This window comes from Colossoma macropomum, unplaced genomic scaffold, assembly GCF_904425465.1.
Source record: "Colossoma macropomum unplaced genomic scaffold, Colossoma_macropomum, whole genome shotgun sequence".
NCBI classification, from domain to species: Eukaryota; Metazoa; Chordata; class Actinopteri; order Characiformes; family Serrasalmidae; genus Colossoma; species Colossoma macropomum.
In genome coordinates, this window is record NW_023494793.1 from 33540145 (window position 1) to 33567159 (window position 27015).

At 37.2% G+C, this 27015-nt stretch overlaps 2 protein-coding genes across 3 annotated transcripts; one reads left to right on the plus strand and one right to left on the minus strand.

Annotated features, from left to right (window-relative positions):
- Positions 1 to 337: 337 nt before the first annotated feature.
- eps8l3b (EPS8-like 3b) lies at positions 338 to 22413 on the plus strand. 2 transcript variants are annotated; one of them, XM_036579295.1, is made up of 20 exons: positions 343 to 628; positions 1402 to 1472; positions 5506 to 5573; positions 5671 to 5735; positions 5957 to 6115; positions 6886 to 7035; positions 7378 to 7469; positions 8170 to 8303; positions 9477 to 9577; positions 9723 to 9843; positions 9952 to 10022; positions 11090 to 11164; positions 11555 to 11700; positions 13785 to 13944; positions 14163 to 14194; positions 16126 to 16219; positions 16668 to 16772; positions 18073 to 18158; positions 21520 to 21652; positions 21768 to 22413. In XM_036579295.1, exons 2-20 carry the CDS (start codon positions 1435 to 1437, stop codon positions 21807 to 21809), a joined length of 1872 nt encoding a protein of 623 aa, XP_036435188.1. In that variant the 5' UTR covers positions 343 to 628; positions 1402 to 1434; the 3' UTR covers positions 21810 to 22413. The 2 variants fall into 2 exon arrangements, with proteins under 2 accessions (XP_036435189.1, XP_036435188.1); XM_036579296.1 differs by lacking the exons at positions 5506 to 5573; positions 5671 to 5735 and having other exon boundaries at positions 338 to 628.
- Positions 22411 to 26086, minus strand: LOC118813774 (glutathione S-transferase Mu 3-like). Its single transcript, XM_036579298.1, has 8 exons — positions 25965 to 26086; positions 25405 to 25480; positions 24038 to 24102; positions 23879 to 23960; positions 23535 to 23632; positions 23339 to 23434; positions 23026 to 23136; positions 22411 to 22847 (listed from the first exon to the last, which is right to left on the minus strand). The coding sequence occupies exons 1-8, from the start codon at positions 25998 to 26000 to the stop codon at positions 22752 to 22754; spliced, it is 660 nt and encodes a 219-aa protein (XP_036435191.1). The 5' UTR covers positions 26001 to 26086; the 3' UTR covers positions 22411 to 22751.
- Between the last annotated feature and the right edge of the window lie 929 nt (positions 26087 to 27015).

The following is a 27015-nucleotide window of genomic DNA, read 5'->3' on the forward strand; positions in this document are numbered from 1 at the left end:
TCTGTGCGTTTATTCTGAAGGGTCAGTCTTCATGCTATTTTTAGTTCTCTGCTTCCGACTTTTATACAGCTAGCTGATGATTACGTCATTGATCTGAATGATGACCGTTTCTGTCTTATCTTGGAAGAATGTTAATAGTTTCATGACAACCATCAGGTAGGAACTGTCTACGCCTATGTTGGTCGTAAAAGCTGTTAGTCAAGAGGTTAAAGTTCTAGTCTTATGTGATTCATCTTAGGCCTTTTTATTAACTTGACACGAGGCATTCCCAACCTTTGAACTGGGGATGTAACCTAGTAGTGTTTCCAAATTGACTCCTTAGGGCCCTCAAATGGTCAAAATATTTTAATAAATTGTACAGCTATACTAGAGGAAAACAAAGAAGAATGTGACCCACTAAGCCTTAAGGACTGTACAGAGAAATGTTCAACTAGAGAATTTTCCATTCCGCTGATCATCTCACTTCCTATCTGCTCTCACAGGTGCATCTGGACTTTGCACCAGGTTTTACTAAGCAGGAAGTTCATGATATTTGTCCCTTTTTTCCGCTTGTAAGGATTTTTAACTGGTGGATTACTGGGCTGGAAAATGGAGCGTTAAGGTGGAAGCTAAGCAGATTTTGTCTCAGGTAATACATTTTGTTGTACCATGTCCAGTATATTTGTGTTGGAGAAACTGAAGGAGCGATTTCTGCAGACATGTAAGTGGGTGACATTTTGGACGGCAGAGAAGATAGGCAGATCATTAATTGAGATAAATAATGCTGGTAATTAAACAAGATTCTGACAGAAGTAAGTGGGGGTTAGTGGCAAGATCTTAAGGTTGAACTTTGTTTTAAAAGAGACTAAGGTATTTTTAAATGTCTGGAGGTCATTTTTAAAGCCAGTTTCTTTCAGATTAACAGTTATGAGTTTTGTTTAAATAAAAAAAAGTGTTCTGCAATTTTAAAGTTATTTTTTTCTCTCAGGTGAAAGTGTTTGCATAGAATCTGAACAGTTATTTGTGTGGTTCGACCTGAATAGCATGAATGCTGCTGTTCCATCCTGACCAGTTAAAGAAACAAGACGTGTTGGACTGGTTTCCCAGACCCAGATTAAGTCTAAACCTAAACTAATGTTTAAACCGTTTCCTATAGTAATTCTCTACTGAACTGAAGAACATTAGTCATCTGAGTCCAAGATTAGACTAATGTAAAATTTCAATCAGATGTGTTTATATTTATGCAGCTATAGAGTTATGGCTAAAGGGATTTGCATGTTTCTGATCTTGACCAGACACCATGTTTTTTTTTAATTATTAATTTATTTATTTGTATTACTGTTTATTATTATTTTTATTATTGTTTATTATCATTATTAATCTTATTGTCACGTCATAAGTCATAAATTGTGTCTTTTTTAGTGTTGTTAACGGACGTGACGTCACGGGTGAAGAATGTACGGGAACAGCCCCGTCCCCGCTTTCCAGCCGAGGTACAGACTCCTCTCAGCACTGGGAGAGCAGAGAAGCAGTTATTAGCACAAACTGAGCTGTAGAGCTGCTAATGTGGCAAACTCGCTGTTCGGAAGCCCCCCAGCAGCTGCTCTGACTGACCCAGGGCGGAAGGTTGTTATGTGCAGTATGAAAAACGCAGACCAAAATTTAGCATCAGTGCGAAATAGTCTGTATCTAGCGAGGGTTTATTTATTTATTTATATATTTTGCTGCATACAGCTAAACTCTCCAGCGGGGTTAAACTGTTGCAGAAGTAGTGGGTTTTCATTACTACCAATTGTACTGGCGGCTGTCCTTTGCAAAGTTTTGATTTAAAGTGAATCACTGTACCGAAAGTCAGAATTTAAAACATTTCGGACTTTTAACTGACTTGGCTTTATGATTTAATTCTGCTTACTTCATGAAAATAAAAGTAGTGGTCACCAACCGGAAAACATTTCATTTAGTCACTACCAAAAACCATAACACTGCTGAACCTTTACCGAATGTTTTGGTAGTGACTGTTTCGGTACTGACAATTTCAGCTAGTTTGGAGCAGAACTCAAAAACGCTCGCCAGTACATGACTAGCAAACACAGCTTTGAACAACTGTACACACATACAATCATAATATTTTAGTAGAACACAAAGTTTATTTAACTGCAGAAATGTGTGTGTTGGTAGTTACAATTCTAACTGAAGTTTTTAAACACTGTGTCCACTCACTGTCCACTCTATTAGACGCTCCTACCTTGTCAGTCCACCTTGTAGATGTAAAGTCAGAGATGATAGCTCATCTGCTGCTGCACAGTTTGTGATGGTCATCCTCTAGTCCTTCATCAGTGGTCACAGGACGCTGCCCACCGGACGCTGACTATTCTCAGTCCAGCAGTGACACTGAGGTGTCTAAAAACTTCAGCAGCACTGCTGTTTCTGATCTACTCAGACCAGCGCAACACACACTAATATACCATCACCACATCAGTGTTATTGCAGTGCTGAAAATGATCCACCACTCAAATAGTTCCTGCTCTGTGAGGGTCCATGGGGGTCCCGACCACTGAAGAACAGGGTAAAAGGGGGCTAACAGGGTATGCAGAGAAACAGATGGACTACAGTCTGTAATTGTAGAACTACGAAGTGCACCTATGTTGTAAGTGGAGCTGATAAAATGAACAATGAGTGTAGAAACAAGGAGGTGATCATAATGTTATGCCTGATCAGTGTATAAAATACTATTATAGAGAACAGAAATAGTTGTGAGTTTGCTTATTACTTACAAGCCACACAGTGCGTTATGGGTATCCCCTGTCCACTAGGGTACATCAGTGGTACACTACTCATTGTGGTGCACTGTGGGATTGTTTGAGTGCACTGGATCTTCTGCACTATGTTTTCAGACACCATTACAAAATGACGGGAGCCCAGAATAGTGCACTATATAGTGATTTTTTTTTTTCAGTTTAGGGGAAATGTAGGGGTTAGGGTTTGGGACAGACACCTTCCCATAGAAACTACCTTATAAATGATGATTTTGTATAAATTTAGCTTATAACCGTCTTAATTAATGCCTTGGGTTTAAATTAGGGCTGGGCTATATGGCAATATTCATGGTTATTGTGATAAATTGCTTGAGACTATAGCACAATGTGGAGTATATCGTGTATCTCGTCAGTACTTGGAGAACCTTAAACAACTACATATTTCGAAAGTAGCGCATTCACATAAATGGGTCAAAGACTATACGATTTCTAAAAAATAAAACAGCAATTATAATTCCCTAAAGGCTTTTTTATGTTCATTGTGTCACCAATGCCATTTTAATAGTTATATTCAAGAAAAAATCAGCCAGTAATTATTTTTTATTGTGATTCATATGAGTGTACTCTAGGAAAATGTCAGTCTGTATACTGCTGAATTTTTTCAAAGAAATTAATTTTATGCCCATTTTTCATATAGTTATATATCCATCCTTAGACTGGCAGAAATATAACTACCCAGAAAAAATGACATTATTTAATTTTGAATACCATATATTTGATGTGTCTCTCTGTGTCAACAAAACAAATTTATTGTATTTTAATATAAAATACTGGTGTTATACTGTATAACAATATTTTGTTACCCTGAATGACACATCACTACTGCCCAAAAATATTGATTATATTTGAAGCCTTAACAATAATAATCCTGTGAAGTATTGTTAATAGCAGCAACAGTATTTTTCTTTTACCTATTTTTTAAGTTATAAAACTGTGTGAAAAACAGGATGAGATGTTTAAAATGTGCAGACTAGCTGAACTTGGATCTCTTCCATACTAGAGAGAGAGAACATGCAACATAGTTTAACTGACATGAGGTACAACTTTCACACAGGAATAAACCAGCACTGAGCATTTCAAACAAAACATTAATTAAAAACACTTCGGAAACATTGTGCACTGTAGTTTTGCTTAAAATCATCACAAAACAAATCAGCTAATAAGTTAATTAGCTAATATAATTCATAATCCATTTTTAATCCATAATTGTGTGTGTAATATTTAATTATATTATCTAATATAATCCATCAGTTAATATAAACTGCAGTGCAGTAAAACATTAACTACAGTATAATAGTGCAAATTAATGTTAAATGTAATCCACCTAGCTTTATATCCTATTGTATCCTATTCTGCTACAGACAGTAGCAAGAAACCATGATAAAAACTGCTCTTCTTCTGGTTAGTCTTTCCTCTGTAGCAGTTGGATCTGCATTGATCTTTTGCCTGTGCCATGCAGCCCTCTCCTTATTAGATGATGGCATCTACAGTATAAAGATAATGTGCCTTGGAATACCTTAAAATCCGTAAAATATACACATAAAATGATAGTAATCAGTATTCCTGCAACAGGTACATATGAATTGCATGATTAAATGTTGTTAACTAGTGAAAACATTCAGCATAACATGTGACATTGTAGTATAACATGAAACTTGTGCTGAAGGACAGAAGCGTGATACTGATACCACCTAAATAAAGTAATGACCGGGACCTATAAAGATTATCCTTACATTTCATATTTAAAATAGCTTCAATTATCAAATATTTCAGCGAGATTTACTCGCCTCATCACATAGATAGGGGATCTTCAATGGGTTATCTTTGTGATCTCACACATTGTCACATGATTACATCACCTGTTATGCTTTAAAATGGCTTTTGGCCTTTGTTATATTGAATGACATTGATAAAGTGCTAAAGTCTGGACAGAAGTTATTCAAGTTTTTAAATATTTTTAGACACAGTATGTTGCCTATTATTCTATATATTGTTGCAAACGCTTACGCAATGATGCCATTTGGGCGTTCATTCATATTTTTAGGATACATTTCTACATTTTAAAAACACTTTTGTCATTAGAATCTTAATCTGGCAGTTACACTGAAGGACATTTTGACACTTCAGAGCACAATAACTCCTTCACTTCAATAGTTTGCAACACAGTGTTTTCTGGGCCAAAAAAGGGTAAGAGCTGAGTGATTTAATATCACATTTACACATATAGCTTTTATGTTAAATGAATGGTCTGTAGTCACCTCTTTCACCCAAATACACCTTTTCAGCCTACAAGAGTTTAGCCCTGACCATTCCCACTTAAGTTATTAGGAACCTGGACTGCTTTCTGAATGAACCGCAATACAGAACAGCCAATTAGAACAGAGGCCATTTACATATATTAGTCTAAAATGCACAGGAACAAAAGCAGCCCATTTAGTTAGTTTAGGCTAAAGGATGGCTGGAAAATGGCCATGTTAAAATGAATTCTGATGGTTTTTGGTACATATAACCACAAAATCTTTATAAGTGGACCTCTGGGCAAAAAGAAAAGAAAAACATAGAAAACAAGCCCTTTATTGTAGTCTACTGAAACTTGGATCCCAGTACAGTAAGCATTTGTTGCACAGTGCTTGCTCACAACACTTCATATTTAATGGAATAAATAGGATGATGTGTCATTCACATAGATTGCCTTATGTTCTTATTGCAGAAGCTTCTCACCAGAGCTGCCTTCTCAGAAGCCTAATATGTCTCGCCCCAGTGCAAAATCCATCTACAGTGCGTAAAACCCTTAGTCCTTTCAAAATGACACAGTTCTGACCCAGCAAGTCTGGCTCTCATGATAATAATTCCATTTTTCCCTCTTACTACACAGTGCAAAGGAAGGAATATTCAGAATCCATTAACAAGCAACCTGACACGTTTCAGTACAGAGTGGAGGTAAAATCTGACCAGTTTATAAGATTATCTACCACTGCATTTTATATCTTTAGGTACTAAGTGACTAAATGCAGACTGCTACTTATGTGTGAAATCTAGGTCATCTATTCTCTCATTCTAAGTGTAAACTTTACAGTAAATATACTGTGGGCCAAGGCAGAATAGCTTTCTGGTACCAATTCAATCGCCATTGACTGGCAAATGTTTGGCATCTTCTTCAGCACCTGTTCACATGCGAGTTAGACAGGAAGGAGCTGAACAGCGTGGAAGACTGTGTGGCCAGGCTGAAAAGTCTGGACAGCCGAGGGAAAGTGTGGGGTCAAGACATGATCCTGCAGGTGCACGGTGGCAGCCTACAGCTTTGTGACATCGAAACAAAGGTTGGTCGCCTTACAGCTGTGATTACGAACCCTGATTCAGAATTTAGCTCTAATCTACCATACTTGATCTATCCAGTTATTGTCTTCACAAATAAATTAAAAATAATAATACATTTATACTGATTCTGATGGGTAAGGTTTGGGTTGGTAGTGAAACCTGCAAAACAGTAGATTTCCAGAAGGACCTTTGGTGACCACTACTTTACAGCATGTCCTTAGTTTTATTTTTAGAATGTTATCACATTTTGTAAAGAAAAGCTTTACAATGACCACGAACACCTTCTAAGCCACTTATCCTTCTGGGTCATGGTTGGAGCTGGAGCCTATCCCAGTAGTCATTGGGTGGCAGGCAGGATACACCCTGGACAGGTCACCAGTCCATCACAGGGCAGACAGACAAACATATACATCCACACCTAGGGGCAATTTAGCATGTTCAATTAGCCTGACTGCATGTTTTTGGACTGTGGATAAAAAACCCATGCATGCAAACTCCACACAGAAAGGACCCTGGTCACCCGGCCAGAGAATCAAACTCAGGTCCTTCTTGTTGTGCGGCAACAGCTCTACCCACTGCGCCACCATGCCACCCAGTGACAAAACTGATTAACAAAAATGCAAAAATAAAGCCTTTCATTAAGATAGTGTGCCTGCACTCTGACTATACTGGTTTCATAAAGGCCTTCACAGACATGCTTCCTTCAATCTGACCTGAACATCAACTTTTGTAATGCCAGTGTTGTAACTTTTTATATTTGCTGACTGTGCAGGAGGTGCTGGAGTCTCTTCCTCTTGGCAGCATCATGCAAACTAAGGCAATTCTGGACAGCTGCACTTATGACTCACTGCTGACAGTCACTTGTCAGGAGAATGGACGGAGGGCTCCAAATGTTTTCCTGTTCCAGTGTGAGGAGACTGGGGTTAGGAACTCTCTATTTCATTTGAGTACTGACAGTTATATATTATTGTACGGTGCCTGTTTTAATTACAGCTTGATTGCAATAAGACATTGTGATCTAATTTGTCTCAAGCTCATCTACAAGTAAATGCAATTTAAAAGGAAATAGACAAAGGCCCAAAGTTAACTCAAGCTTTATTATTCAGTTATAAAGCCTAACACTTACTATTCAATATGTTATACAGTTGCCTACATAAAGTGAAGCACTGAAGTGTGTTTTTGGCTTTGGCTGGATGTGAAATTTGAAAAATATGTAAGTGATACATGCAGATGGATTCATTCAGTTTTACCCATACGGTTCCAGGCAGAAGATGTGAGAGGTGACTTGGACCGAGTGATCAAGCACAGAGGAGAGGAGCCTGTAATTCAACAAAGCGAACCACCGTTTGACATCAGGTAGGCTGCAGCACAGACTGAGTAATGCGACCTGACATACTGTTAATACTACCGGATCTGCCATTATGACAGTCAATGCTATAAAATAGTTTTTACTTAAGTTCTTTGTAACTGATTTGGTTTGACTGATTTAATTCTGACCCAGTCTGATTTATTCTGCTCACTGCAAACAGTAACAAACTCTCAGATGTTTTCAAAACAAAGCAAGTTGAAAAGGCCACACTGACAATCAGCACTAAGAGACATTAATTTAAATCCTCTTGTTAACTGTTTTAAACGAGCAGTTTGGGGGGTGCATTGCCCACCAATCAAAAATCTGTTTTGCAGTGAGTAGGCTGCCGCATGCCTGAGTATGACACATTTGCTGAAATATTTCTCTTCACCGAAGACTTACCCTTCAGTAGGTCTGCAAGTTAACCACTTGTTGTACATGTGTTGGTAGATAGATAGATTGATGGATAGATGGATAGATAGATAGATATCTACATTGTGGAAAGTTGTCTGTGGCTATTGGCTTTTGACCATGGAATTAGAAACATACAAGACATAAAATGTACATGACAAAACATACGAGAACATTAGATAAAAAAGCAGATATCCAGAAGATATCCAAAAACATTCCTACAATGAACAGAAGCGCAGATTTTTACAAGACCGGCCATCTCCCCTGGTCAGTAGTGACACATTGTTTCTTCTACAGGAGTAATCTGGAGAGTATAATGGGCCAAGGGTATTCGGGGGGTTTCCGCAGACCTGGCCCCCCTCCAGTGCAGCCTGCACCTCCCCCTCCACCTGAGTACCTTCCACCTCAACTCAATACCTACCAGGACTACGGTGAGGACTATTTAAAGACTACCAGACTTTTTAAAATGCTATGCTTTTTCAATGACGATTCAGAAGCATCTATAATTGCTAAAGAACAGCAAAGATTTCATAATGAAATCAAGTTTTATATTCAGAGAGCACTAAAAAGTCATTGGTTCAAATCATTACATGAGTTGTTGCTACAACATCTGTCACGGAAAATTGTCCAATGTCCTCTGTTGTGTAATGTACACCTGACAACACATACAGTCCAGTCTATAAATATTTGGATGTTGACAGAGTTATTGTAATCACTTGGTTTAAATTACATCTGGAACCCAGATGCTGGGTTTCTTTGCTGGTCATGCTCTTTCAGGCCTTTACTGTTGCTATCTTCAGTTTCTGCTTGTTCTTGGGCCATTTACCTTCAGTAAGTGAAATGTATGCTCAGGCTGATTGAGGTGAGGTGAGGTGAGGTGAGGTGACTTGACTTGGCCACTGCAGAACATTCCACTTCATTGCCTTAAAAAAGTCTTGGTTTGCTTTCGCAATATGCTTCAGGTCACTCCCTGATCTGAAGCACCGTCCAATGTGTTGAAGCGTCTGGCTGAAACTAAACAGTTACTATAGCCCTATACACAGAATTCCTCCTAATGCTTTTGTCAGCAGTCATCAATAAATACAAGGGAACCATTTCAATTGGCACCCATGCATGCCCATACCGTGACACTACCTCCACCATGGTTGTTTTCTGGTCTTCTTTTTTTCTAGAAGTCTTCTCTTGATTGTTGACTTTGACACAGATATGCCTACCTCCTGGATGGTGTTCTTGATCTAACCAACTGTTATGCAAATGCTTGTAATTCCTGCTCCAGGTGTCAGATGAAAGTCTGCACTTTGTGCTTGTATTATTTTGTTTCAACTCCAGTCTGCTGTGGCAGACAGCTAAAATAACAATAACTTTGTCAATGTTGACCGAGTTTACACATTATCAATCCGTTGTTCTGTATCAACTCTGCAACATTGTAAATGAGGGTCACCCTCAATGTTCTTTGAGATTAAATAAAGGTTGATTGATTGATTGATGCCCAAATATTTACAGACTTGACTGTATGTGCTCACTTTGTACCTCCATTACATGCTAAACATATTAATATATGAGCTTTTTTAAAGTTGATTAAGCTTTCTGGTTTGTGTTTTTAGAAACTCCCAGAGATGATGCCCATTACAGCCCGGATATATATGAGCAAAGCCGTTCAGCGCCGCCATCCCCTCCTCCATACACAGAAGTTGAAAGGAATATGGTAAGTTAAGAACAACAACTCCAATAACAGTACAATTAATTTAGGTAGAACCTTCCACAAAATCATGGTCACTTTACAGTCGTGAGGATGCTCAAGTCTATGTTTATCTATCTATCTATCTATCTCAATTTTCTCTTTCCTTCAGGAAATCTTTAATCATGTGGTGGGTGACATCGAACTGTTCACAGATAAAGTCGAAGCAGCTATAAGACAAGAGGAGGGAACCAAGAAAAAGAAAAAGAAAGGCAAAAACCAGAGGAAATATGGTAACTGTGGCGCATAGCATGTCTGATCGGTTCATCATAGTCATAACTGCAAATACATTTGTGTAGCTTTAAAGTTCATTACTGTTTTACTTTTCATTTCTTTGGCAGGCGAAAACTTTCCCTCCATACAGGAATTTATTGGCTGTCTTCAGAAATATAAATATGCCTTCAATCTCCTGGTAAGTTTTTCAGCCCTGAAATCAATGTGAACAATTGGCCATCATTATTTAAAGCATTTAGTATTGGACACTAACCTTTTTTATTCTATTTCATTTTATTTTGGTTATTTAAACTGTAAGCTTGATTACCATTTAAAGGCCTTAATGCAAATCTTTCTGTTTGGGGCTGCATTAGTATTGCAGGTATTAAATGGGACAAGGGCCACTGTTTTGTCTGTTAAAACAGGGGAACCAAAGCACATCTGAGTTCATCCATTCCAAAAAAAAAATCTGTGTCATTCATGCAACCATGCACAATTTCAAAATCCTGCTCCAGCTTAGACTTGAATTTCTAAGTGGTTAGATCAAGAAACACTCCTGTGGTGTGCAAACGTAACATACTATATTCATTTGTCAGGGTGTAAATCTTCAATAAACACATGACAAATGGCCCCAGGTAGCGAGAACTGAAGGAAAATGAAAAGGTAAATAACCGAGTTGTTTAGTAAACCAAATATGATCAATAACAAGACATTTCTTAAATAAAAAGACAATAGCATAAGCAGCATCAATGACAGCACAGTTTAGCTGCAGAAAGAGTGTGGTTCTGTCTTACCTACAAACTAAACAGTTTTAGCTAGTCAGCTACAAGCAAGCTTTTCTAATTTAACTGTGTAGCTGTTAGCTTTGAAATCTGTGCCTGTCAGCTGCAAACAGGTGAAGAATTTGACTGTTGGTAACCAATAAGGCACTTTATAACTGGTCTGTATTCTAAATTTTCAGTAACTAGTCTGCATTCTGCCCTCATTGGAGCAGGCTGACCAGTTCAGGGGAGAGCAAACAACAAATTATCAGCGTTGAACTACAACAAAACTTACCATCTTTAGGTCTTTGCACCACTGAAGGCTAAAATATTGTCATTCCTCATCAAGTCACTTAATGTGACAGAACATTATTTTATGAGGAAGTTGAGTGAAAATTATATTTGTATATATTATATTTTCCTTAAAGGTGTATATATACACACACACACATACACACACACATATATTGTGATTAATGTATTGTCCTGTCTTTGGCTGTGGTAGGGGAAACTTGATGGACATTTAAAAAACCCTACCTCTTCTGAATATGTTCACATTCTCTTCACTGCTCTTGGCTTTGTGAGTATCTGTCAGCTCTGTTTGCTTTCAAATAGCAATAAAAGCATTAAGAGTTTGCATATTGTGGTTTGCTGTTGGTCACTTGGCTTATCATGATAGTGGAGTAAAAGTGAACTGATTATATCATTTACATCCTGCTTATCAGTGAATATTATTTACCCCTGTACTAACTGATGTGATTAAATAATTAGTTTTATTTTTGTGAAGAGATATACTTGTCCTTGTAATAATTATAATAATAATGATAATAATAATAATATTTCCAAAAAATATTAAAGATTACTGTATTTGGTCTATTATCCCTAACTCTCCAGACTCACTGACCTTATGCACTTTCTCTGAATCGTTGTCATTAGCATATCTCTAAATGGTACATTATTGATGCTTTAGCTGGTGACGCATTATCCTCTGGATGTGCCGCGGTCAGTACTGAGCCCCTTCCTCACAGAGGCCGCTCTGCAGCTCCTCAGCCAGGTCGTCACCCCAGAGGAGGACAAACTATGGACCAGTTTTGGAGACACATGGCAGGTTCCCAGGTCTGACCAACACAATGCCACAATTGTGTTCAATTCATCTAGCTCGAGAACTGCGTTTATTAGGGATGTAAACCTCACAATGATTCAATGATGACTCTTTAACAAATGATTCAGTGCATCATAAACTTTCAACTGGCTCCATGATTCAGTTCAGTTCACTTTCACTGAATACACCCTATTTACTGTGTAACTGTAAAAACTGTGTTGAACTGTAAAAGTTCAATATAGAAAATAAAAACAAAATGGCAAGCTATTTAGCTTTGATTTTTGCATTCATTTTACTAAATTTTTATTCAATTGTTTAACAGTATAGGCAGTTCTACTATTGCGAAATTGCAGTTCACTCGGCACCAATGCAATTTTACACCCCCAATTCTTATGTGTTGTAGTCATTTTGAAAATTATAAATATAATGTCTAATATTGTTTTTAAGTAGTCTAAACCCACACTCTAGTAAAGTATTGCTACTGCAGTGAAATATTAACTCAAGAAGAAGTAAAAGTCTAGAAAAAACAACTTAATTGCTACTTTTGCCACTTCCTTGTTTTTTCATTATATGTATTATTGGGAGTGGGCTTTATACATACAAGAACAATCCGTGCTATATAAAGATTAATACTACATTTATTTAAAAAGGTGTTTTTTTTTTACGGAGGGCGTGATATGTTAACTCTTTTCATACATTTTCATGTCCAATATTGTCACAGCTACTTAGCATTTTAGAATAAAGGAAATTTTATCAGGTCGAAAAACTCCTCTAGTGCCTTATAGAACTGCATTGGAGCTTCTTAATACATCCAGCAAAGGCACCACAAAATGTTCAAAAAAGAGAGTCATGAGGAACAACAAAGCAGTCCGAGACTTGAACCAACAGAACAGAATGAAGTTAAAGACAAAAAGGAAACTTGTGACCAAATGTGAATGGAGCTGAGTAAAAGAATAGATTCCTTTCCTAAAATGTATACACATCATTCTACTGAACTGATTCAAAGTCAGAGTTGCCTTTTGCTTTGAGTGACTCATTACCTTAATAATGTTTAATTTATGAGAATAATTTTTGAACATTGCATTTTGTCACTAACAAAACAATTATGACACTAGTGAAAATTGTGTTGGCCATGAGAGACAGGGATGCAGTCTCACTTCCTGCTCTAAAATGCAGGGGTGTGGCTAAAATAAGGCTCTGCCGACGGATTAAAACTCTTTTTTCATTTTATTGACATTTTTATTTACAAATTTAAATTCATGATAAATCTAAATCTGTCAACTTCAAAAGAAAGCAAAAAGATATTTACAAAAAACAACACTAAAAAATATTATTTTCACAAGTGGAAATGTAGTGAGTTAGGGTTTGGAACAGACACCTCCCAAGAGAAAGTATCCTAGAAGTAATGATTTTGTATATGTTTAGCTTATTATCTTCATTAATGCACTGGGTTTAAATGGATCATAACAGAATCCTTGTAAATATCAAAGGTCTGAATACTTAATTGGTTTTTAAATAGTTTTTACTGTGGGATTGGAATTGTATGGTCTATACATTCATATGTAGTTTGAACACCTGATCAAATTAAATGTTTTGTTGATTTTGTATGTAAAAATAAGTTAACACATCCTCTAGAGGGAACAAACATAAACATTTTTTTCTGCTAATTTCAGTGTACAATTTAAGTTTAACATTTTGGAAAAAATAAAACATAAAAACATAACAGGCCACAATTTTTGTTTTATGTTTTCTAATATGTCAAATTCAGCAAATAAATAGTAATTGTGCATTCAAATTTGGTATAGTGTGTTGTCTGTAGAGGATGTGTTAACTCACAAATTTGACCAGAAGCGTCCAAAATTTGCATACGACTTTTGCAAGAAGAAAGTATTATAATTTAAAATACTCAGAGAAATACAAAGGCATAAAAATTTGAATATAATTGTAAGTTTTGTAAACTCAGATATGATTCAAGTTGATGTAGGAATAAACTCTGGTGTTCTTTAACATTCTTGCTGTTGAACAACAGCTAAGTATTTTTCATTACAAATCACTGCCAGGTTATGTCAAATATTCTCTTTGTCTCTATTGATCTAAGATCTAAGTGGCCAAATGGAGACAAGATGGCACCATATGTTCCAGTCTTTTATGATGGTTGGGTGCCCCCAATGCCGGTCCCTGTACAGCCGCCGTCACCATCACGCAGCAACAGTCAACGCTTCCCAACCAGAAACAGCCCACAGCAACCACCAGCTCAGGTAAAAGAACATGCTTTACTGCAGTTTCTACTACAGGATTTATAGTGTTTCAGTGAAAACTTGAGTAAAGAAATAAACTCCATTGATATAGACATTTTATACTGTAACCTATACGCACTGTATTAGTTTGTTGGATTGTAAGATAAGGAAAGTGTATTAAATGCTTATATTTTAATGAGGTGACACTGTTTACACTTACTGTTTACTTTCTGTTTCAGGATAACAGGCCTTTTGGTGCCCCGCCAACACGGTAAATGAGAACATGTGACCTAAATGTATCGAGATAATACTACTGCTGTAATGGATAGATACAAGTAAAGCATACAGTACTCCTGTCTGGCAGAAATGATAACATAATGCTGTATTCAGCTAAAGCTCTTAGAATTCCAATCACTGGCTTATAATAATAGCTAAATAAGGCTAAAGTAACAAGCTTTCTGAAATCTGTATTCAGTACAATGAATACAATACAATGAAACATGTGCACTGACATGTAATGGTATAAATCCTTCCCTATGGCACTGCACTACTGCTCTACAGTTTGGAAACAATGTTTTCATAAATATAAAAAGACAAGTTCTGTTGCAGAAACAAACATTTTTGTAATATCATTTAGCTGTCATATGTAATATGTGTATACACTTTATGTCCAAATGAGCTCTTCCAAAATCAAAGGTATTAATAGGGAGTTGATTCCTCCTTTTGCTGCAGTAACAGCCTCTACTCTTCTGTTAAGGCTTTACACTAGATGTTGGAACATTGCTGTGAGGATTTGATTGCATTCAGCCACAAGAGCATTAGTGAGGTCAGGCACTGATATTGGATAATATGTTCTGGATCAAAAACGTCACTCTAACTCATCCGAAAGGTAATCACTGGTGCTCATGCAGTCCAGAGAACACAGTTTCCCTGTTCCACAGCCCAAAGCTGGGAGGCTTTATACCCCTCTAGCTGACACTGGACTCCAGAGCATCCTGTTGTATTGGCTATGCTTTTCTATAGACTGTACAAGCTGCATGTGCACAGGTGAACACCTGTGTCAGCAATGGGTCACCTTAAAGTAGCTAAATTCACTAATTACATGGGGTGTCTAGATACTTTTGAACACATAGTGGACTATTCAGCTTCAGAGTTTTCAAATAAGGTGTTGTAGTAAGTTGCAAAAATGAAGAAAATAAAACAGAGATACCTGCAGACTGAGAATAGAGCTGAAGAACAGCAAAGGACTGAAAACTCCCTTTTTTGGGAGAATGACATTATAATAGAATTAATATCCAAAATTGATTTGCAAAGGGATGTTCGAAACATGATGCAGATATATTTAAATAGAGTAGATAATTGTGTTATTTATTTTAATTGTGATATGTATTATGTGCAAAAGTCAGTGGCCACTATTCATGTATTTAATTTTCAGTCAAACAGCCATTAAGTTATTCAATTTTCATATTAGACAAGGAAATTAGATATAAAATAACCCGCTTGTATAAGTAAGAGTAAGAGCAACAAAACTATTGCCATCAGATATACAGTACTTAAAGCTTTCAGCAAGATTTGCAAGCTTTGAGAGAGAGAAAAAAATCAAGCTCCACTCTTGCTTTAGATCTGAAAAATCCACAGGTGTTTCTGTCCATCCTTCAGAAGAAAACTCAGAGCTATGAGTCTGAAAGGATCTGTGGCTGTCAAGAAACCTTGTTACTAGACAAAAAAAGAAAATTTGCCAATTAAAAAACAAAAAAGCTGCTGGTGTTCTGATGAACTGAAAACCTTAGAGGCCAGATCTCAACATAACTGAATGTGTTTGGGATTACTCGGATTGTGAGAAACAGAAAATGCAACCAACTTCTAAGACTGAACTTTGAGGTGTGGGAAAATATCCCTACAGATTTCTTTAAAAAGCTGAAAGTGTGTCTCTTGAAAAGAATAGAAGCTGTAATAAAGACAAAGAGTGGATACACTAAACACTGAAAAAACAGACATTATATTTAGTTGTTGAGGCTTCTGTATACCAGTTAATCTGTTAGATCTGTTAATTTTCTGTTTTCTGTTTTTTTCCTGACACTAACTTGTACTTAATGACTGTTTTGAGAGCAAAACCAATAAAAGAAGGATGGTCTCTGACTTTTGCACAGTACTATATGTGATTATTAATTTTTTTATTTTTATCATTTTTTTGTGCTGTAGCTCAGAAGAGCCACCACTCTACATGCGAGTGATCTATGACTTCATAGCCAGGAACCGTCAGGAGCTGAGTGTGTTGAAAGGTGAAGTGGTGCAGGTAAGACGGTGAACTATTGCAGGAACACAGAGGTAAAAAACACTGGTGCTGAATACAGTTAAGTTGTATTACAATGGCCATGTGTAACCAGAGCTGAAAGACCGGTATTAGTTTTTTTTTTCTCTCTATGTTTCCCACATAAAACACATGCTACGTTGCTCTACTTACACCAATAGTCAAACCTTATTCTCTGCTCATGTTGCTCTGTCAACCAGAGGAGAATGGGTTTCTCTTTTGAGTCTTGGTTCCTCTGAAGGTTTCTTCCTCTTGCTCTTAGGGAGTTTTTCCTTGCCACTGTATTGGCTTGCTCATGAGGCACCCAGATTTTTCTGTAAAGCTGCTTTGTGGCAACGTCTGTTGTAAAAAGTGCTATACAAATAAACTGTGACTTGACTTGACTTAGCTGAACTGTAAAACAACGCCTGCCACTTACCCTGTATTCTCGCAGGTTATAGACAAGTCCAGGCAATGGTGGATAGTGCGAAACAACCGCAAGGAGGAGGGTCATGTGCCACAAAATGTTCTAGAACCTATGAGAGAGGAGGAGCCTCCAGTAAGTTTTTCACTGCTTTGGCAGCATTCATTCAGATCAAGTATGGTGTACTTAAAGGAATAGTCTAGTGTTTTTCAACCTGCCACATCTGTACACACTAGTATACAGTAGTATACTAGTAGTATACAGTGAATTACCACAGATGATCACTTTAATGTGCTTCCTTGTACTTAACCCTAAAGGCATAACCCAAAACCTACACAAATGCATGAAAGGGGTCAAAAATGACCTGTATAGGAATCAATGGAAAAAAATATCCTGTTTTTATCTTTATTTTAAACTTAAATAATTTAAGAATTTGATGAAACACAATATTTTAATGTTTCAGTCATGTTTATTTGATCATCCACATACATAAACAGTAAGAAGAGATGAAAATAAATAATATCTACATGCATTAGAACTGACCCGGTAAATAGGCACCAAAATGAATGACTGAAAAACAAGCAATGTTTGTTTGTTTATTTATATACTTAAGTAATCTCTCAAACCATTAATCAGTTACTCAGTAACGTCTAACATTAATAACAGAAGCAACACTGTATTAGCTCTAGTAGCTATGTATTCACTCTTGCTAGCTAGAAGCTCAAAATTTATCTGGCAAAATATACACTATGAACAATAGGCCAAAGCTTGTAACAGGTTGAGACAGTTGAGTGAAAAATGGCTCCATACCTCTAAAAAGGGTGGGGCAAAACTTTGAGTTTCTATTTAAAAAGGCTGTGCTAGTGGAACTCAAGCACTCAAAGAATAATATGCTTGATAAAGGGTTCTTTGCATCTTAAAAGTGCTCTTCAGATTGATGGAGAATGTGCTGTAAGGTTTTATATAGCACCAAAAAGGGTTCTTCTATTGTTATAAGCATGACATTGTAGCAATAGCAGAACTGTTTTTGGTGCTATATAGAACAATCCAGCATATTCTCCATCAATCTGAAGAACCATTTCACGATACAAAGAACCTTTCAATCATGAAAAGTGTTCTTTGAGTGTTCATGGTTATATATAGAATGATTTTCTTTACTAAGGAACCCTTGAAGAACCATTTTTTTAAAACTGTGTCAAAATTCCATAGAAAATACTTTACTAAGACATGATGCAAAAATGTTATTTTCCGGAACTTATGACCAAGAAATATGGAAATGAAGTAAAGCTCATGAACATGGAATATCAAGGAATGAAAAGGTTTTATTGATAAAGTGTTTCAGAAATCACACCCTACTGGGTGGTCTGTGGTAATGGATCTTATGTTACAGATGCTAAAATGATATTTAAATGCTTTTGTTCTACCTCTGCTTCAGAGAATGAACAGACCTCCAAATCTGGACATGAGATCCAGCCCAGAGGAGGTCAGAGCCTGGCTGCAGTACAAGGGCTTTTCCAAAGTGTAAGAAACTGCTTCATACATCTTTGGCATTCGTACAGCATAAATGCACAGTATTTTAACAAGACCACAAAGTCAAGCTGCTTAATTCATAAGATACCAGTATAATCATAGCATACAGATAAGATATTTTTGTCAGGTGCAAAGATTTATATATTCCAGATGAGAAGTTTCAATTCATCCCCAGTATTCTAGCTCAAAAAAGAGAGTGTTTTTCCCTGTAGGAGCTCAGTGTTGCAGCTTATTCATTAACACATGGGGCTTCATCACTGCTGAAATGATCCTCAATAACCCTGAACTCTTATGCACAACTCGTGTTTGGGAGTGCCTTAATATATCAGCAGCTTATGTGGAAATGCTGCAGCTGTGATGTCTGATATCTGAATCTATGAATTTGTCTCACAGCTCTACCCACCCTGTGCACTTAATGCACTGATGATTCTTTTCTGGAGTTTACCATCTCTGCATGGTGGCTCTGGATGACTTAAAATTCTATTATATATATATATATATATATATATATATATATATATATATATACATACTATATATAGTAGCACAATTCTGCATTTCATTGGCCACTTTAATAAATAATCTGATCTGAGAACAGACCAAGTTTTCTATGTACTGTGCAAAAGTCAAACACTACCCATTCGTTTATTTCATTTCCAGTCCAAACACAGCCATTAAGTACAAGTAATTCATTTTTCAGTGTCTACTACACTTATCAACTTATTATTATTAAATTTACAGTGCTGTGAAAAAGTATTTGCCCCTTCCCATTCTCTTTTATTTTTGCATATTTGTCACACTTAAATGTTTCAGATCATCAAACTACTGAAAAAGGGTTCTGTGGTTCTGTGTGAAATAGTAACTGCCCCCTTAGCTACTATCAGCCAGTTAACCAATTAAATTGACTTCTGGGTTCAGTTTCACTTGCAACACCCAGGCATGATTACTGCCAGACCAGCTGAATCTAAACACCACTTAATCTAAACTAAAACCTGTCTGGCAATCTGAAGCTGGCTAGAAGACCCCGTTCTAAAGAGATTAAAAACTTGTGCTGGTTAAGGTCAATGTACACAATTCCACAATAAGAAAGACACTGGGCAAAAATGGCATCCACAGCAGAGTTGCAAAGTGCAAACCACTGCTGACCAAAAAGAACACAAAGGCTCATCTTGCATTTGCCAAAAAACATCTAGATGACCCCCCAAGAATTAGTCAAAAGTGGGGACTTTTTGGAAGACATGGGTCCCGTTACATCTGGCGTAAAGCTAAAACCGCATTCCACCATAAGAACATTATACCAACAGCCAAACATGGTGGCGGTAGTGTGATGGTCAGGACTGCTTTGCCACTGCAGGACTTGACGACTTGTCATAACCTGTGTAACCATGCATTTTGCTCTCCCATCAGAAAATCCTGACGGACAATGTCAGCCTGTCAATTCGTGACCTAAAGCTCAGGTGCAGTTGGGTTATGCAGCAGGACAATGTCCACCTCTGAATGGCTCAAAAGAAACAAAATGAAGGTTTTCGAATGGCCGAGTCAAAGTCCTGACTTGAATCTCATTGAGATCCTGTGGCTAGACCTTAAATGGGCAGTTCATGCTCAAAAACCCACCAATGTAGCCAAATTAAAACAATTCTACAAAGAAGAATGGGCCAAAATTCCTCCACAGTGATGTGAAAGACTCATCGCAAGCTATAGCAAACATTTGTTTACAGTTGTTACAGCCAAGTGTGGCACAACCAGTTGATAGGTTTAGGGGGTAGCTGCTTTTTCCACAAGGGTGATATAGATTTTAAATAAATCTTTGTCTTCAATAAATAAAATGATCATTTTAAATCTGCACTGTGTGTTTACTCATGTTGTCCTTATCTCATAAGGTGTGGGGCAAAATTTTTTTCACAGCACTGTATCTGTATTTGATTTGTCCATGCTTTACTTTTGCACACTCTACCATTTAAACTCCTCTATCCTTTCAATTTTAAAACCGACACAGCTGTCTTCTCCCAACAAAAGCTGTTCTCAAAGGTGTGACTGACATTATGTTACCCTTCATAGAGACTCTAACATTCACAGCTGTGCAAAAGTCAGAGATCACCATTTAATTTATTTCCAGTCAAAACAGCCATTAGACACAAGGTATTCATTTTTCAGTGTCAGGACAAGAGCAGAAAAACATATCATCCCTGTCCCAAAAAAAACCCCCTGCATGTTTCTCCATTTTTGTCGGTTTTAATGTTTGTACATCATTTGAACACGGCAGCTGTCCTTTACATTGTCTGAAAATTTCATGATGATTGGACCAATAGACGTGCTCCGAAATAACTTGGAATAAAATCTCTTTGCAGTAACTTACATTAAAATGTAACAACGTTTTCGCCTTCTCCTATAGGGTTGCTATTTTAGAGATGTTTTTCTTTGGACAGCGACCATATATTTAACAGAAAATTACACAAAATCACGATAAAATATTTCTCAGAATTTTCTCTGAATTTTACTGTGCCCACTTTTTGCCTTTATTACAGCTTGCATTCTTTTCAAGAGACTTCAGGAGACAGTTTTTCAAAGAAATCTGCAGGATTTTTTTTTTTTAAATTTGGTGTCTGCTTCTCACAATCCAAGTAATCTCACTTACAAATTTAGACTCATCAGTCCATAAAACCTTACTTCCCATTTCAGATATCCAGTTTCAGTGTAACTTTAAATTTGACTGCAAATTTTCATTTTTTTTTTGTCAATTTCATTTTCTCAGTAACCACTTCTTGACAGCTACACATACTTTCAGTGTTGTGTTGTCTTCTCACCGTTCAAAGATGGACAGAAACAGTGGATTTTTTTCAGTTGTGAAGCAAGAGTGGAATTTTGTTTATCTGATTGAGACAGTTTTGGTGGTCTAGTTTTGAAAGCTGCTATTTTTTCACTGATTTTCCATACATATTCTCATCATGGAAGTGGATTATCTTGTATTTAATCCCCTCTGGAGGATCTTCTTTAACCATTCTAGAAGCACATGAGAAACACATGTGCAACGCAGCTAAGGGGTGTTTGAGTAGTTGAGTAACTTACTTAGTTGCCGTTTTGACTGGAAATTAAATAAAGAAGTCTCTAGCTTTTGCACAGTACTGTACATCTATAGACTACTTATCTTATAGATTTTAATGACTTCTACTGCCTGTGAATAGCCTTCAGCTAAATAACCCTGCAGCAAAATACAGAACTCTCAAGCGCATGGTTAAATATAATTAGCGCTGTAGTTGTGATCATGTTGTGTCAAAAATAATGCTATCACAAATAGAATCTCTGTGATTTATACTTGAACTGGGTTTAAGTGTGTGTATTCTATGGTTTGTAGGACAGTGCGTAACCTGGGTGTGATGAACGGAGCGCTGTTGTTAGGGATGAAGCGTGATGACATACGAGCTGTGTGCCCAGAGGAAGGAGGCCGAGTCTTCTTCCAGCTGCAGGCCGTCAAATCAGCTATGGCAGTACGTAACAGCACATACACACACGCGCTAATAATAATGTAAAATAATACACCTATGGAAAGGTTATGTGTATATGTACATATGTGAAGTTTTACTTGTCTTTTATGCTCTACAGCTTGCCAGTGAGGCAGAATATAACCAGTACGGTGGCCATTAATCCAGACCTCTTGGACCTTGATGTTGGCAGGATGTGTGATTTCACCGAAGAGAACTGCACAGTGATTACATTATTAAAATGTATATGCTAGTAAACATGATTATCTGAGAAAAATGAGAACTGTACAATTACATACATCCACAAAATGATTTCACTTAAAATCTATAGTAACCTGCAAAAGTCCTCAGAAACTTTAACTGATTACAGCTTTAACCCTCAATACTGCTTATGTGTCAAGAAAATGTTGCATGTTCTTCTATTTACCTCAGTGTTGTCATAAACATGAATTTGTATGTTTGATTACTACTATCTAAAATGTTCAGAAACTTGTTTTAAACTGAACAGAAAAGGCGCAAAGTTAAGAGTCAAGTGCTAAAGTGTGTAAGATCCCTATTCGTTGGGCTATACATCCTGAAATTACCTAAGTACAGTTTTGCAGGCCTCACTGTTTGAATTTCACACATTCAGGAAAAGGAATAAGAAGTAAAAAGGGAGTAAAATGGAAATAAGTGTTCCAGCTTTTATTATGTCAATAATGGATAGAACTCAAGGCTTTTCTGGACATGTACATCACTTTAAAATTGAAATAAAACTTTCAATAAAAGTCTAACAAAGCAACAGTGCTCGTCAGTCACTCCACGACCCAAAAAAAGCCCTTCTTCCTCTATGAACAACTTTTAACTCAAATAAGTGCTGTGCTAAGGTCTTCGCAGTGTATTGTTTGTTAGTGTACTGACAAAATAAAAATGACCCTAATGTGAAGAGCGGCGACTATATTACTGGGATGTACACTGATCACTACAAACTGTTCTGTGCACAGCTACATTTAAGGCATTTTAGAGTTGTGTATGGTGTAAAACATCATTTGGCAAAAATTAGTCTTCTATTAGTATTACTTCTAGTACCAAATCTTCAAAGCACTATGACAAAGGAACACTTTGTTCACTCCTTCTTGTTGCCCCATTTAGCCATCTTGTTGTTCACTGGCGTCTTCATAAACCTGCTCGACTTCATGTAAGCAGATATTTTCTCAAGGGCCTTAAATGAAATAAAGGAAAGTGCAATGACTAATTAATCAGTTCATAAAATATATTTCCTTTTGTAAAACGTCTTCTTGTTTTATGAAGGTCAATACAGCAACACTTGCAGTTTCAAACATTATAGAAGAGATCAAAAAAGTATTTTTAAATAGCAGCATACAGCATGTGATCCAAACCTCAAATCGGTCCAGCAAATCTTTCAGGTTCTTGAAGTCGTCCAGGCACTTGGGCTCAAACATGCGGTGCTGGTCCAACAGCTCGTACATGATGAAGTCCACAAATGTGATCTACATCAACAAAGCAGAGTAGACGCAGAAATGTCTGAGCTCTACACTACAACATGATTCGCAATATGATTACAGTTGTGCAAAAGTCTGAATACCCCTGTTCAAATTACATGATTTATTTGCTTTTGTAAAATAAGTTAACACATTCTCTGACTTTTTATGTTCCTTTCTTTTTCCTTCTTCTTCTTCTTTTTTTTTTTACCTTGTCACCAGCAAACCACTTCCTCTCGCCCAAGAAGTTAGAGAATTGCTTAAGAACTCCTGGCAGCGCCTTCAAGTATGCTTGCTTATTAGTGTCCTGATAGAAATGAAAAATATAATATACAGGTTATACATCACTCTGCTCATGCAGTGGACAATAACAGATTTATAGTGTCACCAAAACAGTGAACACTCACATATTCCCTATAGCAGAGGATGACAAAACCATTGCGAAAGTCCATCGCCTGATTCTCCAGGATGTCCACTCGGATCTTCTCATCTTCTGTCTCTCCACCTAGCAGCATAGTAAACTAAACGTGAATAAAGACAAGAACCTTCAAGGTTTAGTGCAAGATGAGTTTTCAAATTACTTTTGCAACTGCTTCTAAATGACAACAGTCACCACATAGCATAAGTTATATATCTGCAAGTGCTAAGCTTAAAAATGACAATCCAATAATTAAGAGAATGGATCCTCTGCAACAAGGAAACAAATGGGAAATCTGAAAAGTTGAATGAATGAACTGAAATCAACACTCACAGAGGTTGTGCTTGCGGGCAATGTATCTCATTATGGCATTGCTCTGCACAATCTTCCTGTCACCATCTTCAAGGTAGGGCAACTAAAACGATAACTCAGTTATTTCCTTCTGCTTGTAACACCAAGACACTTTGCTTCAGCCTTTGCTTCAAAACTTACATTAGGGAAGTCCATTTGGAGTTTGGCCTTCTCTTCAAACCAGCAGCTTTTGTCATAATTGGGAGCTGAAGATGAAGAAAGATCAGATCACTGCAGCAAACCTCAATGAGGGTGTAATGATACATGCATTTTCCATTACAAGGTCAGGATTTGATGATAATTATGTTTTGATTTTACAGAGTTCTACATAGTATGACAGGCTGAACATGTAATGAGTCAGAATCATGACCTTAGAAAAGCACAACTGAGCGATGAGCAATACAAAAACCTGAAGTTCCATGTATAAAACCTCCCACCAGCATCCCAAAACTGAACTAACATCAAATGTCACAAGCACAATTAAAATATGTACAAAATCTACATGAAGGTTGACTTTAAGCATTACCTATATAACCAAGTTACTTTTTCAGTTTGTTTTTCATATTTTGTGATTTCCACAAAGCACAGTAAATGGGAGACTGTCAGCAGATGGGCATATTTTAAAATATTTTAATTTATGTTCAGTTTTCAGTACTGTACTGAAATCATTACACCCTTACATGAGATGTTTTACCTAAAGTTTAGGGCCAAAATAGTAAAGCTGTCAGCTCTGGCATAAACAGACAGAGTACACAGACATACAAGGGAAAAGACCCAAATACACCCGAGTATATCGAAGTAAACATACCTTTCTATATTAATTTTTCAGCTTTTATTGACAATAAAATTATAAGATTAATCTCTCTCTCTCAGAATAAATCAAGCATGTTTTAAATGATTAGATATTTTTTAAAAAGCAACAAAATAAAGAACAACAAAGTCTGCAATTCCAGTGGTTGTTTTAAAAATATGAATAATTAAATCATTAAGATGCAAACAAATTCAATCAGAGTGGTTTGTGATTTGATGTGAAATGCGCTGTTCAGAAAAAATTGACCAGGTCAGAACTGTTCACAGTGGAGAAGGCAGAAACCAGATTGCAGTGGAGTTTAATGCCTCTAAAAGTTACATCACAGAAAGTTACAAATATGCTGCCTATGTCTCAGAGTTACATGCGTGTTGGTGTAAGCCTAGCTCAGATTTACCACTGTTTTACCATTATTAACATTACATAAATAAAAAGTCAGACAGGTGTAGGCTGACTGGCTGTTTTGGATAGTAAATAAAACAGCTATGTTTGACCTGTGGACCTATGACCCCTGGTTCCCATCACCACCACTGTAAAGAAATCAGTCATCAGAGCTGTAACAGTGAAACCAGCAGGTTAATATGTTTGACACAACGAGCTGCTCTGCATCTCCAGCTGAATGAGCTGTCTGAAAGAAAGAAAGAAAGAAAGAAAGAAAGAAAGAAAAGTGTCTGGATTACCACTGTTCAGTTCTTCTTACCTTCTCCACAGGAGTAGAATTTGTCCTCAAACTTGGTGCCGGTGTACTCCAGCAGCAGACGGATAGGCTGGGCGAGCTGTTCAACACAAAACATAACGAATTACATGACAAGTGGGCGTAACCTACTTACTGAACACTGTAACCGTCAGACAGCAGCCATTATCTCGAGTTCAGGTTCAGTCAGTGGAGTGCAGGCAGTTTAGTACAGCTGCAGCTGAACCACGCAGACGCCAAAATACAGAAACTCGCTGCAGGATTGCATGTAAATTGAACTAATTTTCCTCTTTGCTTGCTACAAACCGACTGTAAAAATCGAAGTTTCTCACCATCAACGTGCATAAACAGGCCTTAAACGTGCTAAATCAGTAAAATCATGCAAATACGTCGCTTTTTTCTAGCATTTTCTTTCAATGCACGTGCCCCGTTGTTGGCTACACATCCTTCTCTAACGGCTGCTTCTTTTCAACGCACATTAAAGTGTTTCACAGCAACCAGTGCCTGTTCAAATCCTCAAATCTGTCTGACTTACAGCCAAACACTCTCCTGTGCTCGTTTCTTACCCCTCGAATATCCCAGTAAACCAGTTTCATCGTCATCTTGAAGCAGCTCAAGCGTCAAACTCAGTTCCTCGACAGAGGGTCAGTCAGTTCACTTAAACGGAATCCAGCGCAGCGAGCAGAGCTGCGGCATCACAGCCAATCACCGAGAGGGGGCGTGTCCCGGCGCCACTGCTCAAAGCGTCATTACGTAAGCAGTTATATGTGTAGCACATTCAGAGACACTGGTAAAATTCCCTTTGCAATGGATAGAAGTGGGCTAGAGGTCTTTCTGTGAAGTGTAGAGCAGAATAAAAAGCAGATTTATTTCCGAACTTTATGTTTTTTTTTTTCTCAGTATTAACATCTGAAAAAGAAGTCACATTCACAGAACTTAAGATACTCCTTTCTTCAACAAAAGACCCCCAAATGCCTCGAAACACACAAACTCGTTTGCAGCTTAGTTAGAAAGATGCTCTAACTAAAGATAAGGGGCAAAACAGTAAAGCTTATGTAGGTCTGGTATGAACGGACAGTGCATGAAATAGGAGGAAAGCCTAAGTAAACACGTTTCATATGGGTTTTTCAGTTTTTAGTTAAATATTTTATCATGAAATAAAATATGAATTTAACATAATCAAGCAAATTGTATATGATTCATTTAAAAATACAATGAAATAAAGAACAGAAAAATCTAGACTGGGCCCCTAAATGGTTCCCCATAACCTTTTAAGCCCACTTGCATTCCTAATAATCCACTCATTGTTTTATTTCAGAAACAAGTGATTAATTTTGTGCATACAGTCCATGAAATTATATTTGTCTCATGTGGTATGTGGCCTCATTAGGGCATTTTCTCCTATGTGATATTGTTCCATGTTCCACTTTTTGTACATTCGGTCAAAATTTGCACTAAAATACAGATCATTTATGTACCTGTATTGTACCAAATGGAAAACTTGTGAAAACAAAACTTCTGAAAAGGTTGCGATCAGTTTGACCTTAAGGCGGGCGCATAGCCCAAGCCTTTTCAATGAAGCGGCCAGGCTAGACACAGCAGTTCTGTTAGGGTGGT